Genomic DNA, 19,241 nt, shown 5'->3' on the forward strand with positions numbered 1-19,241 from the left:
GTCTCCCATCATAATCCTTAGTTTACTGTAACCCTTACCGAGCCCTACACTTCTCCCAAGACCCATCCAGGTACCTGTAACTCAACCTTTACTTTATGGATCCCTAACACTAGCCCTAATCCGGTGCCTAAAACAAACCCTTGTCAGAACACGTCCCGTAACGCAAACACTTAACATGAACCCATCCAGCTCCTCGCCTTAATCACACCATGAAACCTACCTTTAACAACCAAAAAGGAAACCTTTACATTTCTTTTATTATCACAAAACGTCTAAAACAATACAAACAACACACAATTATACAAAATGTCTTAATTTTCAACATATTTTTACCCAACTCTGATGTAATCGCCTTCAATGATTTTAGAGACCCACATTTCTGCCCAAAGGGTTTTTCACTCCCAATTTATTGCTGAAAAAAGTTCACCATCACTTAAAAGGCTCACAACCAATCATATCCAACTGACAAGTACAGCCCTCACATACAATCCACTCTGAACCGATCCTCCTGACCAACAACCCATTCACAACCCCATCCTCCAGATCAACAACCCATTCACAACTTCATCCTCCAGATTAACCCATTCATAACATCATCCTCCTGACAAACAACCCATCACAATCACATTCCCCTGACCAACAACCCATTCACAACTCTATCCTCCTGAGCAACAACCCATTCACAACCCCATCCTCCTGACCAACAACCCATTCATAACCCCATCCTCCTGACCAGCAACCCATTCACAACCCCATCCTCCTGACCAGCAACCCATTCACAACCCCATCCTCCTGACCAGCAACCCATTCACAACCCCATCATTGTGACCAGCAACCCACCCACAATCCCATCCTCCTGACCAACAACCCATTCATAACCCCATCATTATGATCAACAACCCATTCACAACCCCATCCTCCTGACCAACAACCCACTCATAACCCCACCCTCCTAACAACCCATTCACAACCCATCATTGTCACTACCATCCCATTTACAATCCCATCCTCCTGACCAACAACCCATTCACAACCCCATCATTGTGACCAGCAACCCACCCACAATCCCATCCTCCTGACCAACAACCCATTCATAACCCCATCAGTCATCAACAACCCATTCACAACCCCATCCTCCTGACCAACAACCCACTCACAACCCCATCCTTCAGACCAGAAACCCACTCTCAACCCCATCCTTCAGACCAACAACCCATTCACAACTCCATCCTCCAGAACAGCAACCCACTCACAACCTCATCCTCCAGAATAACCCATTCATAACATCATCCTCCTGACAAACAACCCATCACAATCACATTCCCCTGACCAACAACCCATTCACAATTCTATCCTCCTGAGCAACAACCCATTCACAACCCCATCCTCCAGACCAACAACACATTCACAACCCCATCCTACAGACCAACAACCCGTTCACAACCCCATCCTACAGACCAACAACCCGTTCACAACCCCATCCTCCTGAACAACAACACATTCACAACCCCATCCTACAGACCAACAACCCGTTCACAACCCAATCCTCCTGAACAACAACCCATTCACAACCCCATCCTCCTGACCAACATCCCATTCACAATCCCATCGTCCAGACCAACAACCCATTCACAACCCATCATTGTGACCAGCAACCCACCCACAATCCCATCCTCCTGACCAACAACCCATTCATAACCCCATCATTGTGATCAATAAAGCATCCACAACCCCATCCTACTAACAACCCATTCACAACCCATCATTGTGACTACCATCCCATTTACAATCCCATCCTCCTGACCAACAACCCATTCACAACCCCATCATTGTGACCAGCAACCCACCCACAATCCCATCCTCCTGACCAACAACCCATTCATAACCCCATCATTGTCATCAACAACCCATTCACAACCCCATCCTCCTGACCAACAACCCACTCACAACCCCATCCTCCTGACAAACAACCCCTTAACAATCCTATCCTTCAGACGAGAAACCCACTCTCAACCCCATCCTTCAGACCAACAACCCATTCACAACTCCATCCTCCAGAACAGCAACCCACTCACAACCCCACTGTCCTGACCAACAACCTATTCACAACCCCATCCTCCTGAACAACAACCCAGTCACAACCCCATCGTCCAGACCAACAACCCATTCACAACACCATCGTCCAGACCAACAACCCATTCACAACCCCATCGTCCAGACCAACAACCCATTCACAACTCCATCCTTCAGACCAGCAACCCACTCACAACCCCATCCTCCAGACAAACAACCCATTCACAACCCCATCCTCCAGAACAGCAACCCACTCTCAACCCAATCATAAAGACCAACAACCCACCCACAACCCCACTGTCCTGACCAACAATCCATTCAACAACTCCATCCTTCAGACCAGCAACCCACTCACAACCCCATCCCCCTGAACAACAACCCATTCACAACCCCATCCTCCTGACCAACAACCCCATCGTCCAGACCAACAATCCATTCAACAACTCCATCCTCCTGACCAGCATGCCATTCACAACCCCATCCTCATAACCAACCTCCCATTCACTACCCCATCCTCCTGACCAACAACCCATTTACAACCCCATTCTCCTGACCAACAGCCCCATTCACAACCCCATCCCCCTGACCAGCAAACCATTCACAACCCCATCCTCCTGACCAGCAAACCATTCACAACCCCATCGCCCAGACCAACAACCCATTCACAACCCCATCGCCCAGACCAACAACCCATTCACAACCCCATCCTCCTTGCCAACAACCCATTCACAGCAGCATCCGCATGATGGTATCCTTGACACTCTGTAGCTACAAATATCAGTATATAAAGGTACAGCACATGACACTGCACCTCCATACATCTGCCCCTAATGACAGGGCACATGGCACTGCACCTCCATACATCTGCCTCTAATGACAGGGCACTGCACCTCCATACATCTGCTTCTAATGACAGGGCGCATGACACTGCACCTCCATACATCTGCCTCTAATGACATGGCACTGCACCTCCATACATCTGCCTCTAATGACAGGGCACATGACACAGCACCTCCATACATCTGCCTCTAATGACATGGCACATGGCACTTCACCTCCATACATCTGCCTCTAATGACAGGGCACATGACACTGCACCTCCATACATCTGCCCCTAATGACAGGGCACATGACACTGCACCTCCATATATCTGCCCCTAATTACAGGGCACATGACACTGCACCTCCATACATCTGCCTCTAATGCCAGGGCACATGACCCTGCACCTCCATACATCTGCCTCTAATGACAGGGCACTGCACCTCCATACATCTGCTTCTAATGACAGGGCGCATGACACTGCGCCTCCATACATCTGCCTCTGACAGGGCGCATGACACTCCACCTCCATACATCTGCCTCTAATGACAGGGCGCATGACACTCCACCTACATACATCTGCCTCTAATGACAGGGCGCATGACAATGCACCTCCATACACTTGTTTCTAATGATAGGGCACATGACACTGCACCTACCTACATCTGCATCTAATGACAGGGCACATGGCACTGCACCTCCATACATCTGCCTCTAATGACAGGGCACATGCCACTGCACCTCCATACATCTGCTTCTAATGACCGGACACATGCCACTGCACCTCCATACATCTGCCTCTAATGACAGGGCACATCACACTGCACCTCCATACATCTGCCTCTAATGACAGGGCACATGGCACTGCACCTACATACATCTGCTTCTAATGACAGGGCACATGACACTGCACCTCAAAACATCTGCCTCTAATGACAGGGCACATGACACTGCACCTACCTACATCTGTCCCTAATGACAGGGCACATGACACTGCACCTACCTACATCTGCCCCTAATGACCAGGCACATGACACTGCACCTACCTACATCTGCCCCTAATGACAGGGCACATGACACTGCACCTCCATGCATCCACCCCTATTGACAGGGCACATGGCACTCCACCTCCATACAGCTGCCTCTAATGACAGGGCACATGGCACTGCACCTCCATTCATCTGTATCTAATGACAGGGCACATGACACTGCACCTCCATACATCTGCATCTAATGACAGGGCACATGACACTACACCGCCATACACCTGCCCCTGACAGGGCACATGACAATGAACCTCCATACATCTGCCCCTGACAGGGCACATGACACTTCACCTACATACATCTGCCTCTAATGACAGGGCGCATGACACTGCACCTCCATACATCCGCCCCTATTGACAGGGCACATGACACTGCACCTCCATACATATGACCCTAATGACAAGGCACATGTCACTGCACCTACCTACATCTGCCCCTAATGACAGGGCACATGACCCTGCACATACGTACATCTGTATCTAATGACAGGGCACATGACACTCCACCTCCATACAGCTGCCTCTAATGACAGGGCACATGACACTGCACCTCCATACATCTGCCTTTAATGACAGGGCGCATGGCACTGCACATACATACATCTGCCCCTAATGACAAGGCACATGACACTGCACCGCCATACATCTGCCTCTAATGACAGGGCGCATGACACTGCACCTCCATGCATCCGCCCCTATTGACAGGGCACATGACACTGCACCTCCATACATCTGACCCTAATGACAGGGCGCATGACACTGCACCTCCATGCATCCGCCCCTATTGACAGGGCACATGGCACTGCACCTCCATACATCTGCCTCTAATGACAGGACACATGACACTGCACCTCCATACATCCACCCCTAATGACAGGGCGCATGACACTGCACCTCCATACATCTGCTTCTAATGACAGGGCACATGGCACTGCACCTCCATACATCTGCCTCTAATGACAGGGCACATGACACTGCACCTCCATACATCTGCTTCTAATGACAGGGCACATGACACCGCACCTCCATACATCTGTATCTAATGACAGGGCACATGACACTGCACCTACGTACATCTGCCCCTAATGACAGGGCACATGACACTGCACCTCCATACATCTGCCTCTAATGACAGGGCGCATGACACTGCATCTCCATACATCCACCCCTAATGACAGGGCGCATGGCACTGCACCTTCATACATCCACCCCTATTGACAGGGCCATGGCAATGCACCTCCATACATCTGTATCTAATGACAGGGCACATGACACTGCACCTCCACACATCTGCTTCTAATGACAGGGCACATGACACTGCACCGCCATACATCTGACCCTAATGACAGGACACATGACACTGCACCTCCATACATCTGCTTCTAATGACAGGGCGCATGACACTGCATCGCTATACATCTGCCTCTAATGACAGGGCGCATGACACTCCACCTCCATACATCTGCCTCTAATGACAGGGCGCATGACACTCCACCTCCATACATCTGCCCCTAATGACAGGGCACATGACACTGCACCTCCATACATCTGCCCCTAATTACAGGGCACATGACACTGCACCTCCATACATCTGCCTCTAATGCCAGGGCACATGACCCTGCACCTCCATACATCTGCCTCTAATGACAGGGCACTGCACCTCCATACATCTGCTTCTAATGACAGGGCGCATGACACTGCGCCTCCATACATCTGCCTCTGACAGGGCGCATGACACTCCACCTCCATACATCTGCCTCTAATGACAGGGCGCATGACACTCCACCTACATACATCTGCCTCTAATGACAGGGCGCATGACAATGCACCTCCATACACTTGTTTCTAATGATAGGGCACATGACACTGCACCTACCTACATCTGCATCTAATGACAGGGCACATGGCACTGCACCTCCATACATCTGCCTCTAATGACAGGGCACATGCCACTGCACCTCCATACATCTGCTTCTAATGACCGGACACATGCCACTGCACCTCCATACATCTGCCTCTAATGACAGGGCACATCACACTGCACCTCCATACATCTGCCTCTAATGACAGGGCACATGGCACTGCACCTACATACATCTGCTTCTAATGACAGGGCACATGACACTGCACCTCAAAACATCTGCCTCTAATGACAGGGCACATGACACTGCACCTACCTACATCTGTCCCTAATGACAGGGCACATGACACTGCACCTACCTACATCTGCCCCTAATGACCAGGCACATGACACTGCACCTACCTACATCTGCCCCTAATGACAGGGCACATGACACTGCACCTCCATGCATCCACCCCTATTGACAGGGCACATGGCACTCCACCTCCATACAGCTGCCTCTAATGACAGGGCACATGGCACTGCACCTCCATTCATCTGTATCTAATGACAGGGCACATGACACTGCACCTCCATACATCTGCATCTAATGACAGGGCACATGACACTACACCGCCATACACCTGCCCCTGACAGGGCACATGACAATGAACCTCCATACATCTGCCCCTGACAGGGCACATGACACTTCACCTACATACATCTGCCTCTAATGACAGGGCGCATGACACTGCACCTCCATACATCCGCCCCTATTGACAGGGCACATGACACTGCACCTCCATACATATGACCCTAATGACAAGGCACATGTCACTGCACCTACCTACATCTGCCCCTAATGACAGGGCACATGACCCTGCACATACGTACATCTGTATCTAATGACAGGGCACATGACACTCCACCTCCATACAGCTGCCTCTAATGACAGGGCACATGACACTGCACCTCCATACATCTGCCTTTAATGACAGGGCGCATGGCACTGCACATACATACATCTGCCCCTAATGACAAGGCACATGACACTGCACCGCCATACATCTGCCTCTAATGACAGGGCGCATGACACTGCACCTCCATGCATCCGCCCCTATTGACAGGGCACATGACACTGCACCTCCATACATCTGCCTCTAATGACAGGACACATGACACTGCACCTCCATACATCCACCCCTAATGACAGGGCGCATGACACTGCACCTCCATACATCTGCTTCTAATGACAGGGCACATGGCACTGCACCTCCATACATCTGCCTCTAATGACAGGGCACATGACACTGCACCTCCATACATCTGCTTCTAATGACAGGGCACATGACACTGCACCTCCATACATCTGCTTCTAATGACAGGGCACATGACACCGCACCTCCATACATCTGTATCTAATGACAGGGCACATGACACTGCACCTACGTACATCTGCCCCTAATGACAGGGCACATGACACTGCACCTCCATACATCTGCCTCTAATGACAGGGCGCATGACACTGCATCTCCATACATCCACCCCTAATGACAGGGCGCATGGCACTGCACCTTCATACATCCACCCCTATTGACAGGGCCATGGCAATGCACCTCCATACATCTGTATCTAATGACAGGGCACATGACACTGCACCTCCACACATCTGCTTCTAATGACAGGGCACATGACACTGCACCGCCATACATCTGACCCTAATGACAGGACACATGACACTGCACCTCCATACATCTGCTTCTAATGACAGGGCGCATGACACTGCACCGCTATACATCTGCCTCTAATGACAGGGCGCATGACACTCCACCTCCATACATCTGCCTCTAATGACAGGGCGCATGACACTCCACCTCCATACATCAGCCTCTAATGACAGATCACATGGCACTGCACCTACATTCATCTGCTTCTAATGACAGGGCACATGACACTTTACCTCCATATATCTGCCTATAATGACAGGGCGCATGACACTGCACCGCTATACATCTGCCTCTAATGACAGGGCACATGGCACTGCACCTCCATACATCCACCCCTGATGACAGGGCACATGACACTGCACCTCCATACATCCACCCTTGATGACAGGGCCATGGCACTGCACCTCCATACATCTGCCTCTAATGACAGGGCACGACACTGCACCTCCATACATCTACCTCTAATGACAGGGAACATGGCATTGCACCTCCATACATCTGCCTCTAATGACAGGGCACATGGCACTGCACCTCCATACATCATCCTCTAATGACAGGGCACAACACTGCACCTCCATACATCTGTATCTAATGACAGGGCACATAGCACTGCACCTCCATACACTGCACCTCCATACATCTGTATCTAATGACAGGCAGCATGACACTGCACCTCCATACATCCGGCCCTAATGACAGGACACATGACACTGCACCTCCATACATCCACCCCTAATGACAGGGCACATGACCCTGCACCTCCATACATCTGTCCTTAATGACAGGGCACATGGCATTGCACCTCCATACATCTGTATCTAATGACAGGCAGCATGACACTGCACCTCCATACATCTGTATCAAACGACAGGACACATGACACTGCACCTCCATACATTTCCCTCTGTTAACAGGGCACATGCCACTGCACCTCCATACATCTGTATCTAATGACAGGCAGCATGACACTCCACCTCCATACAGCTGCCTCTAATGAGAGGGCACATGACACTGCACCTCCGTACAGCTGCCTCTAATGAGAGGGCACATGACACTGCACCTCCATACAGCTGCCTATAATGAGAGGGCACATGACACTGCACCTCCATACATCTACCTCTAATGACAGGGCACAAGGCACTGCACCTCCATACCTCTAATGACAGGGCACGACACTGCACCTCCATACATCTACCTCTAATGACAGGGCACATGGCACTGCACCTCCATACCTCTAATGACAGGGTACGACACTACACCTCCATACATCTACCTCCAATGAAAGGGCACATGGCACTGCACCTCCTTACATCATCCTCTAATGACAGGGCACAACACTGCACCTCCATACATCTGTATCTAATGACAGGGCACATAGCACTGCACCTCCATACACTGCACCTCCATACATCTGTATCTAATGACAGGCAGCATGACACTGCACCTCCATACATCCGGCCCTAATGACAGGACACATGACACTGCACCTCCATACATCCACCCCTAATGACAGGGCACATGACCCTGCACCTCCATACATCTGTCCTTAATGACAGGGCACATGGCATTGCACCTCCATACATCTGTATCTAATGACAGGCAGCATGACACTGCACCTCCATACATCTGTATCAAACGACAGGACACATGACACTGCACCTCCATACATTTCCCTCTGTTAACAGGGCACATGCCACTGCACCTCCATACATCCACCCCTAATGACAGGGCGCATGACACTGCACCTCCATACATCTGTATCAAACGACAGGACACATGACACTGCACCTCCATACATCTCCCTCTGTTAACAGGGCACATGCCACTGCACCTCCATACATCTGCCTCTAATGACAGGGCACATGACACTGCACCTACCTACATCTGCCTCTATTGACAGGGCACAGGACACTGCACCTCCATACATCTGCTTCTAATGACAGGGCACACAACACTGACCCTTCATACATCTGCCTCTAATGACAGGGCACATGACACTGCACCTCCATACATCTGTATCTAATGACAGGGCACATGACAATACACCTCCATACACCTGTATCTAATGATAGGGCACAGGACACTGACCCTCCATACATCTGCCTCTAATGACAGGGCACATGACACTGCACCTCCATACATCTGCCTCTAATGACAGGGCACATGGCACTGCACCTCCATACATCTGCTTCTAATGACAGGGCCTATGACACTGCACCTCCAAACATCTGCCCCTAATGACAGGGCACATGACACTGCACCTCCATACATCTGTATCTAATGACAGGGCACATGACACTGCACCTACGTACATCTGCCTCTATTAACAGGGCGCATGACACTGCACCTCCATACATCTGCCCCTAATAACAGGGCACATGACACTGCACCTACGTACATCTGCTTCTAATGACAGGGCACATGGCACTGCACCTCAATACACCTGCTTCTAATGACAGGGCACTGCACCTCCATACATCTGTATCTAATGACAGGGCACATGACACTGCCCCTACGTACATCTGCCCCTAATGACAGGGCCATGGCACTGCACCTCCATACATCTGTATCTAATGACAGGGCACATGACACTGCACCTCCATACATCTCCCTATAATGACAGGGCACATGGCACTGCACCTACATACATCTGCCCCTAATGACAGGGCGCATGACCCTGCACCTCCATACATCCACCCCTAATGACAGGGCACATGGCACTGCACCTCCATACGTCTGCCTCTAATGACAGGGCACATGGCACTGCACCTCCATACATCTGCCTCTAATGACAGGGCACATGGCACTGCACCTCCATACATCTGCCTCTAATGACAGGGCACATGACACTGCACCTACATACATCTGCCTCTAATGACAGGGCACATGACACTGCACCTACATACATCTGCCCCTAATGACAGGGCACATGGCACTGCACCTCCATACATCTGTATCTAATGACAGGGCACATGGCACTGCACCTCCATACATCTGCCCCTAATGACATGGCACATGACACTGCACCTACATACATCTGCCCCTAATAACAGGGCACATGACACTACACCTACATACATTTGTATCTAATGACAGGGAGCATGACACTGCACCTCCATACATCTGTATCTAATGACAGGGAGCATGACACTGCACCTCCATACATCTGTATCTAATGACAGGGAGCATGACACTGCACCTACGTACATCTGCCTCTGACAGGACACATGACACTGCACCTCCATACATCTGTATCTAATGACAGGGAGCATGACACTTCACCTACGTACATCGCCTCTAATGATAGGACACATGACACTGCACCTCCATACATCTGCCTCTAATGCCAGGGCACATGACCCTGCACCTCCATACATCTGCCTCTAATGACAGGGCACAACACTGCACCTACATACATCTGCCCCTAATGACAGAGCACATGACACTGCACCTCCATACATCTGTATCTAATGACAGGCAGCATGGCACTGCACCTCCATACATCTTCCCCTAATGACAGGGCACATGACACTGCACCTACATACATCGGCCCCTATTGGCAGGGTGGCACAACACTGCCCCTACATACATCGGAATTTACTGGCCGGGTGGCACGACACTGTACCTACATACATCTGCCTTCATGGCAGAGCACATGACACTGCACCTACATACATCTGCCCCTAATGACAGGGCACATGGCACTGCACCTCCATACATCTGCCTCTAATGACAGGGAACATGGCACTGCACCTCCATACATCTGCCTCTAATGACAGGGCACATGACACTGCACCTACATACATCTGCCTCTAATGACAGGGCACATGACACTGCACCTACATACATCTGCCCCTAATGACAGGGCACATGACACTGCACCTACATACATCTGCCCCTAATGACAGGGCACATGATACTGCACCTCCATACATCTGTATCTAATGACAGGGCACATGACAATACACCTCCATACACCTGTATCTAATGATAGGGCACAGGACACTGACCCTCCATACATCTGCCTCTAATGACAGGGCACATGACACTGCACCTCCATACATCTGCCTCTAATGACAGGGCACATGGCACTGCACCTCCATACATCTGCTTCTAATGACAGGGCCCATGACACTGCACCTCCAAACATCTGCCCCTAATGACAGGGCACATGACACTGCACATCCATACATCTGTATCTAATGACAGGGCACATGACACTGCACCTACGTACATCTGCCTCTATTAACAGGGCGCATGACACTGCACCTCCATACATCTGCCCCTAATAACAGGGCACATGACACTGCACCTACGTACATCTGCTTCTAATGACAGGGCACATGGCACTGCACCTCAATACACCTGCTTCTAATGACAGGGCACTGCACCTCCATACATCTGTATCTAATGACAGGGCACATGACACTGCCCCTACGTACATCTGCCCCTAATGGCAGGGCCATGGCACTGCACCTCAATACACCTGCTTCTAATGACAGGGCACTGCACCTCCATACATCTGTATCTAATGACCGGGCACATGACACTGCACCTCCATACATCTCCCTATAATGACAGGGCACATGGCACTGCACCTACATACATCTGCCCCTAATGACAGGGCGCATGACCCTGCACCTCCATACATCCACCCCTAATGACAGGGCACATGGCACTGCACCTCCATACATCTGCCTCTAATGACAGGGCACATGGCACTGCACCTCCATACATCTGCCTCTAATGACAGGGCACATGGCACTGCACCTACATACATCTGCCCCTAATGACAGGGCACATGACACTGCACCTCCATACATCTGTATCTAATGACAGGGCACATGACAATACACCTCCATACACCTGTAGCTAATGATAGGGCACAGGACACTGACCCTCCATACATCTGCCTCTAATGACAGGGCACATGACACTGCACCTCCATACATCTGCCTCTAATGACAGGGCACATGGCACTGCACTTCCATACATCTGCTTCTAATGACAGGGCCCATGACACTGCACCTCCAAACATCTGCCCCTAATGACAGGGCACATGACACTGCACCTACGTACATCTGCCTCTATTAACAGGGCGCATGACACTGCACCTCCATACATCTGCCCCTAATAACAGGGCACATGACACTGCACCTACGTACATCTGCTTCTAATGACAGGGCACATGGCACTGCACCTCAATACACCTGCTTCTAATGACAGGGCACTGCACCTCCATACATCTGTATCTAATGACAGGGCACATGACACTGCACCTACATACATCTGCCCCTAATGACAGGGCACATGACACTGCACCTCCATACATCTCCCTATAATGACAGGGCACTGCACCTACATACATCTGCCCCTAATGACAGGGCGCATGACCCTGCACCTCCATACATCCACCCCTAATGACAGGGCACATGGCACTGCACCTCCATACGTCTGCCTCTAATGACAGGGCACATGGCACTGCACCTCCATACATCTGCCTCTAATGACAGGGAACATGGCACTGCACCTCCATACATCTGCCTCTAATGACAGGGCACATGACACTGCACCTACATACATCTGCCCCTAATGACAGGCACATGGCACTGCACCTCCATACATCTGCCCCTAATGACAGGGCACATGACACTGCACCTACATACATCTGCCCCTAATGACAGGGCACATGACACTGCACCTACATACATTTGTATCTAATGACAGGGAGCATGACACTGCACCTCCATACATCTGTATCTAATGACAGGGAGCATGACACTGCACCTCCATACATCTGTATCTAATGACAGGGAGCATGACACTGCACCTACGTACATCTGCCTCTGACAGGACACATGACACTGCACCTCCATACATCTGTATCTAATGACAGGGAGCATGACACTGCACCTACGTACATCTGCCTCTGACAGGACACATGACACTGCACCTCCATACATCTGCTTCTAATGACAGGGCCCATGACACTGCACCTCCAAACATCTGCCCCTAATGACAGGGCACATGACACTGCACCTCCATACATCTGTATCTAATGACAGGGCACATGACACTGCACCTACGTACATCTGCCTCTATTAACAGGGCGCATGACACTGCACCTCCATACATCTGCCCCTAATAACAGGGCACATGACACTGCACCTACGTACATCTGCTTCTAATGACAGGGCACATGGCACTGCACCTCAATACACCTGCTTCTAATGACAGGGCACTGCACCTCCATACATCTGTATCTAATGACAGGGCACATGACACTGCACCTCCATACATCTGTATCTAATGACAGGGAGCATGACACTGCACCTACGTACATCGCCTCTAATGATAGGACACATGACACTGCACCTCCATACATCTGCCTCTAATGCCAGGGCACATGACCCTGCACCTCCATACATCTGCCTCTAATGACAGGGCACAACACTGCACCTACATACATCTGCCCCTAATGACAGAGCACATGACACTGCACCTCCATACATCTGTATCTAATGACAGGCAGCATGGCACTGCACCTCCATACATCTTCCCCTAATGACAGGGCACGACACTGCACCTACATACATCTGTATCTAATGACAGGGAGCATGACACTGCACCTACGTACATCTGCCTCTGACAGGACACATGACACTGCACCTCCATACATCTGTATCTAATGACAGGGAGCATGACACTGCACCTACGTACATCTGCCTCTGACAGGACACATGACACTGCACCTCCATACATCTGTATCTAATGACAGGGAGCATGACACTGCACCTACGTACATCGCCTCTAATGATAGGACACATGACACTGCACCTCCATACATCTGCCTCTAATGCCAGGGCACATGACCCTGCACCTCCATACATCTGCCTCTAATGACAGGGCACAACACTGCACCTACATACATCTGCCCCTAATGACAGAGCACATGACACTGCACCTCCATACATCTGTATCTAATGACAGGCAGCATGGCACTGCACCTCCATACATCTTCCCCTAATGACAGGGCACATGACACTGCACCTACATACATCGGCCCCTATTGGCAGGGTGGCACAACACTGCCCCTACATACATCGGAATTTGCTGGCCGGGTGGCACGACACTGTACCTACATACATCTGCCTTAATGGCAGAGCACATGACACTGCACCTACATACATCTGCCCCTGATGACAGGGCACATGGCACTGCACCTCCATACATCTGTATCTAATGACAGGGCACATGGCACTGCACCTCCATACATCTGCCCCTAATGACAGGGCACATGACACTGCACCTACATACATCTGCCCCTAATGACAGGGCACGACACTGCACCTACATACATTTGTATCTAATGACCGGGAGCATGACACTGCACCTCCATACATCTGTATCTAATGACAGGGAGCATGACACTGCACCTCCATACATCTGTATCTAATGACAGGGAACATGACACTGCACCTACGTACATCTGCCTCTGAAAGGACACATGACACTGCACCTCCATACATCTGTATCTAATGACAGGGAGCATGACACTGCACCTACGTACATCTGTCTCTGACAGGACACATGACACTGCACCTCCATACATCTGTATCTAATGACAGGGAGCATGACACTGTACCTACGTACATCGCCTCTAATGATAGGACACATGACACTGCACCTCCATACATCTGCCTCTAATGCCAGGGCACATGACCCTGCACCTCCATACATCTGCCTCTAATGACAGGGCACTGCACCTCCATACATCTGCCTCTAATGACAGGGCACAACACTGCACCTACATACATCTGCCCCTAATGACAGAGCACATGACACTGCACCTCCATACATCTGTATCTAATGACAGGCAGCATGGCACTGCACCTCCATACATCTTCCCCTAATGACAGGGCACATGACACTGCACCTACATACATCGGCCCCTATTGGCAGGGTGGCACAACACTGCCCCTACATACATCGGAATTTACTGGCCGGGTGGCACGACACTGTACCTACATACATCTGCCTTAATGGCAGAGCACGTGATGCTGCACCTACATACATCAGCCGCTATTAGCAGGGTGGCACGGCACTGCACCTACATATATTGGTCCCTATTGACAGGGTGGCACAACATTGCACCTACATACATCAGCCCCTATCGCCAGGATGGCACGACACTGCACCTACATATACTGGCAGGGTGGCACGACATTGCACCGACATACATCAGCCCCTATTGGCAGGGTGGCACGACAAGCACCTACATACATACATCGGCCCCTATTGGCAGGGTGTCAGGACTCTGCACCTACATACATCAGCCCCTATTAGCAGGGTGGCACAACACGGCACCCACATACACGTCACTCACTAATGACAGGGCGGCACATCTCACACGTTCAGCATAAATGCCACTTGCACTTGGCAATGGATTATTCACTCACCTCCCAGCCAAGGCCGGCCACAAAGTCCTCATAGGCCTTACTGCCAGCAGTGTTTGAAAGGATGGACAGCTTGTCTTCTTGTCCTGGACCCACATAGAACACTGCAATTTTATGCGTCTCCCTGCTGTAAAACAGACAAGCATCATTAAAGCGCCAAGAGCATGGATGGCTAGCTCGGACACTACTCCACCGCAGTGAAGGCATGAGAATCTGATATTACTCTGCTCGCAGTTAGTGCTTAATGACTAGTAATATAGCGCTAAGATGGCCTGGGCCCAGGCTAACAGACAGCAACTGTGTCTAACAAAGGCTTTAGGAGAGCTGGCACCACAAAGGTACTTGCATGCCAATTCACTACACAGCCTGGAACACTGATGCCCTTTAAAGGGTTCACTGATGCACAGATATATCATACATGTCAATGTGTGAATACGTTTTATGGACAGGTACCAATTCCATTCTTCACAGCTCAGTATAACAACCAATAGCTCTCACCACTGCCTGGAATCGAGGTTCCTCAGCTCCCGGAGCAGCTTCTCGTTCTTCTTTAGGAGGTGAAAACTCCTCCTAGAAGAGAAAGATTCAAAAGTCCTGGTAGTAAGACAGCAGAGGGCCTAGGAGGCATATTCAGACTGAAGGGGGCTAGAAACCCTCACAGGGAATCGAATTCTCCCACTTTAAAAAGGAACAAAGCCAACATTTACAGAATACACATGAGAAGAAAGACCACACAAATGTGCATCAAATAACTATTACACTTTAGGACAGGAAACACCATAATTTGGCATACAAATACTCCAGACTGCAATGGAATAGAGCTCACTTCTATTTAGTAACCTTGCACGTTTTACTGCACCTTGAATCATAAGTCAGGGAGAACAGAAATTTCCACAAAGTTTTTAGAGACTGGGCAATCTAAATAGCCATAAAAACACAGATAAATTGAGTTTGTTTGAATATTTCCATCAGAACCATAAAATAAGAGTATTTTGGTGATGGCATCAATTTTAGCTTCAATTGTTTGCTTAGACAACTAAGATTATTTTCTCAATTCCCCTCTAAAAGAGGGAATTCAAAATCATGTGTCTCCAATCCCCTAGAACAGTGGTTCCCAACCTGTGGTCCGGGGACCCCTGGGGGTCCGCAGAGCTCCATCAGGGGGTCCGCGACTGCTTAGAAAAGGAAATAATATTAACAGATTAGGTCCCCAGCTCCACTAGTGACTCAGTAGGGGGGTCCCCAGATTCCAATAATGATTCTGTGGGGGTCCCTGGGTTCAAGTAATGATAAAGTGGGGGTCCACAAAAGTCAAAAGGTTGGGAACCACTGCCCTAGAAAACCATTTAGACATCTTGGGCAGGGTCTGGAAGACATGATGAAAATGTATCATGGTCGAGGGAGACATAATCAAGTATCCCTTAATTAGGAAAATGGCATCCAATGAAAATGAGAGCTAAGAGTGCGGAATAAGAAAAACATTAATTTGCAACCCATCGGTATGTGTAATAGCTATGACGGGTGAGTTGAGTCATTTTCTCTACACGTGGACAACTTCAGAAGAGGGATGTGGCATTCAAACCCTATACTAGAACATCAATCTGACATTTACTGGTTCCAATCTGTATGATCGAGCAGTTAACTAACTCGCTTCTTTGGATGCTCTCCATCTGGCGAGATAAAGATAAATCAATTGGTGAATGACCAAAGTATCATGGAAAAAATATTGTGGTACAAAAATATTGCGTAGAAAATATTGTCAAGTCAAAAAGATTGACGAATGTAGAAAGTAAGACCATCTTTTTATTAGGTATATAATATTTTTTTAAATAGCTATATTAAATATGGTTTTTTATTGATTTAATTCATTCTTATTTTTGGTATTAGTATTGTGATAATCATCTTTAGTACTGTTTGTCATTTTTATTTTATTACATTTAATTCGTCATTTTCAATCCATAGCAGGCTGTTGAGTTATTTAAAATATCTTATTTTTAAATGAATTTGTATGTTTTATAATGAATTCATAAGTAATTATGTAAATTAACTGATTGGTATTTTAATTATTTTAGGATAGTTTGTGATTTCTAATGCATAATTTAAATATTCTAAAGTTTAATTTGTATTTTTTCTTTAAGTACTGGGTTGTGGAATTTGCAGCGAATTAGGGTGGGAAGATTTGTAAAATATAAATGTTTTTAATTACAATTAATTTGTTATGTTAAAATATTTTGTAGGCAGTTATGATTATTTTATTTTTTAATTGCTAATTAGTTGATCAGTGTATTTATAAATAATATCTTGACTTTTTTTGTATATTTATTTGTTTTCATTTTATTTGTTTAAATTAATGGCAACTTTAATATTATTAATGAGTTTGCTTTTTGGCTTTTTTTTGGTAGTAAGGAGATAATTATTCAAAATATGCATATGTTGTATATATGTTAATTTTACATTATGTTTCTATTACATTTTATCTTATTTATCAATAATGCATACATTTTTATTTTCAATATTTTCTTTTACATATTTAAAAAAAAATCTAAAAAGTTTATTGATGGGAATAGTATATCCAACTCCTCCAAAGTTCAACATGTTCCATGCTTTTGCTTACTTTGGAGTAGGAATAGTGAATGCAATCCCTTCAGAGTCCAACAATTTGGTTTGACTGGAGTGAAAATAGAGAGTTTAACCCTTCCAAAGCTGAGCACTTTCCCTGAATTTGCCTGTTTGAGAATTTGCCTGTGTTTGAGTGGCAACAGGAATCTAATCCCTTGTAAGTTCAACTCTTTTGGGAAAGGTTAGTCTCATCCTCTTTTGTTTGGAAGAGGGTTGTATAGGAAAGTGCACCTTTTAGCCTGGCTACCACCCCCTTCCCACTACAATTTTTGCTTGATATTGATGCCGACTTGACTGTGTGCTGGGATCCTACTAACCAGGTCCCAGCACCAGTGTTCTTTCCCTAAAATGTACCATTGTTTCCACAATTTGTACACCCCTGGCACACAGCTAAGTCCCTTGTAAGTGGTACCCCTGGTACCAAGGGCCCTGTGGCCAGGGAGGGTCCCTAAGGGCTGCAGCATGTATTGTGCCACCCTAAGGGTCCCCTCATCAAACACATGAACACTGCCATTAGGGTTTATGGGCGCTGGCGGGTGGGGGTGAAGGTAAAGTCGACATGGCATTCCTCTCTGGGTGCAATGCCCACAAAACACTGCCTGTGGCATATATAAGTCACCCCTCTAGCAGGCCTTACAGCCCTAAGGCAGGGTGCACTATA

The 19,241-nt window shown here is 48.5% G+C and overlaps 1 protein-coding gene across 7 annotated transcripts in view; it reads right to left on the reverse strand.

The window, feature by feature from the left end:
- RALGAPA1 (Ral GTPase activating protein catalytic subunit alpha 1) overlaps positions 1–19,241 on the reverse strand; it is a 623,631-nt gene that overhangs the window by 197,316 nt on the left and 407,074 nt on the right. For all 7 annotated transcript variants that reach the window (XM_069209127.1, XM_069209123.1, XM_069209128.1 and 4 more), the window contains 2 exons: positions 16,460–16,531; positions 15,965–16,088 (listed from right to left, as the gene is read on the reverse strand). In XM_069209127.1, the coding sequence (XP_069065228.1) occupies positions 15,965–16,088; positions 16,460–16,531 (196 nt within the window). The remainder of the gene's footprint in view (positions 1–15,964; positions 16,089–16,459; positions 16,532–19,241) is intronic.

This window comes from Pleurodeles waltl, chromosome 9, assembly GCF_031143425.1.
Source record: "Pleurodeles waltl isolate 20211129_DDA chromosome 9, aPleWal1.hap1.20221129, whole genome shotgun sequence".
NCBI classification, from domain to species: Eukaryota; Metazoa; Chordata; class Amphibia; order Caudata; family Salamandridae; genus Pleurodeles; species Pleurodeles waltl.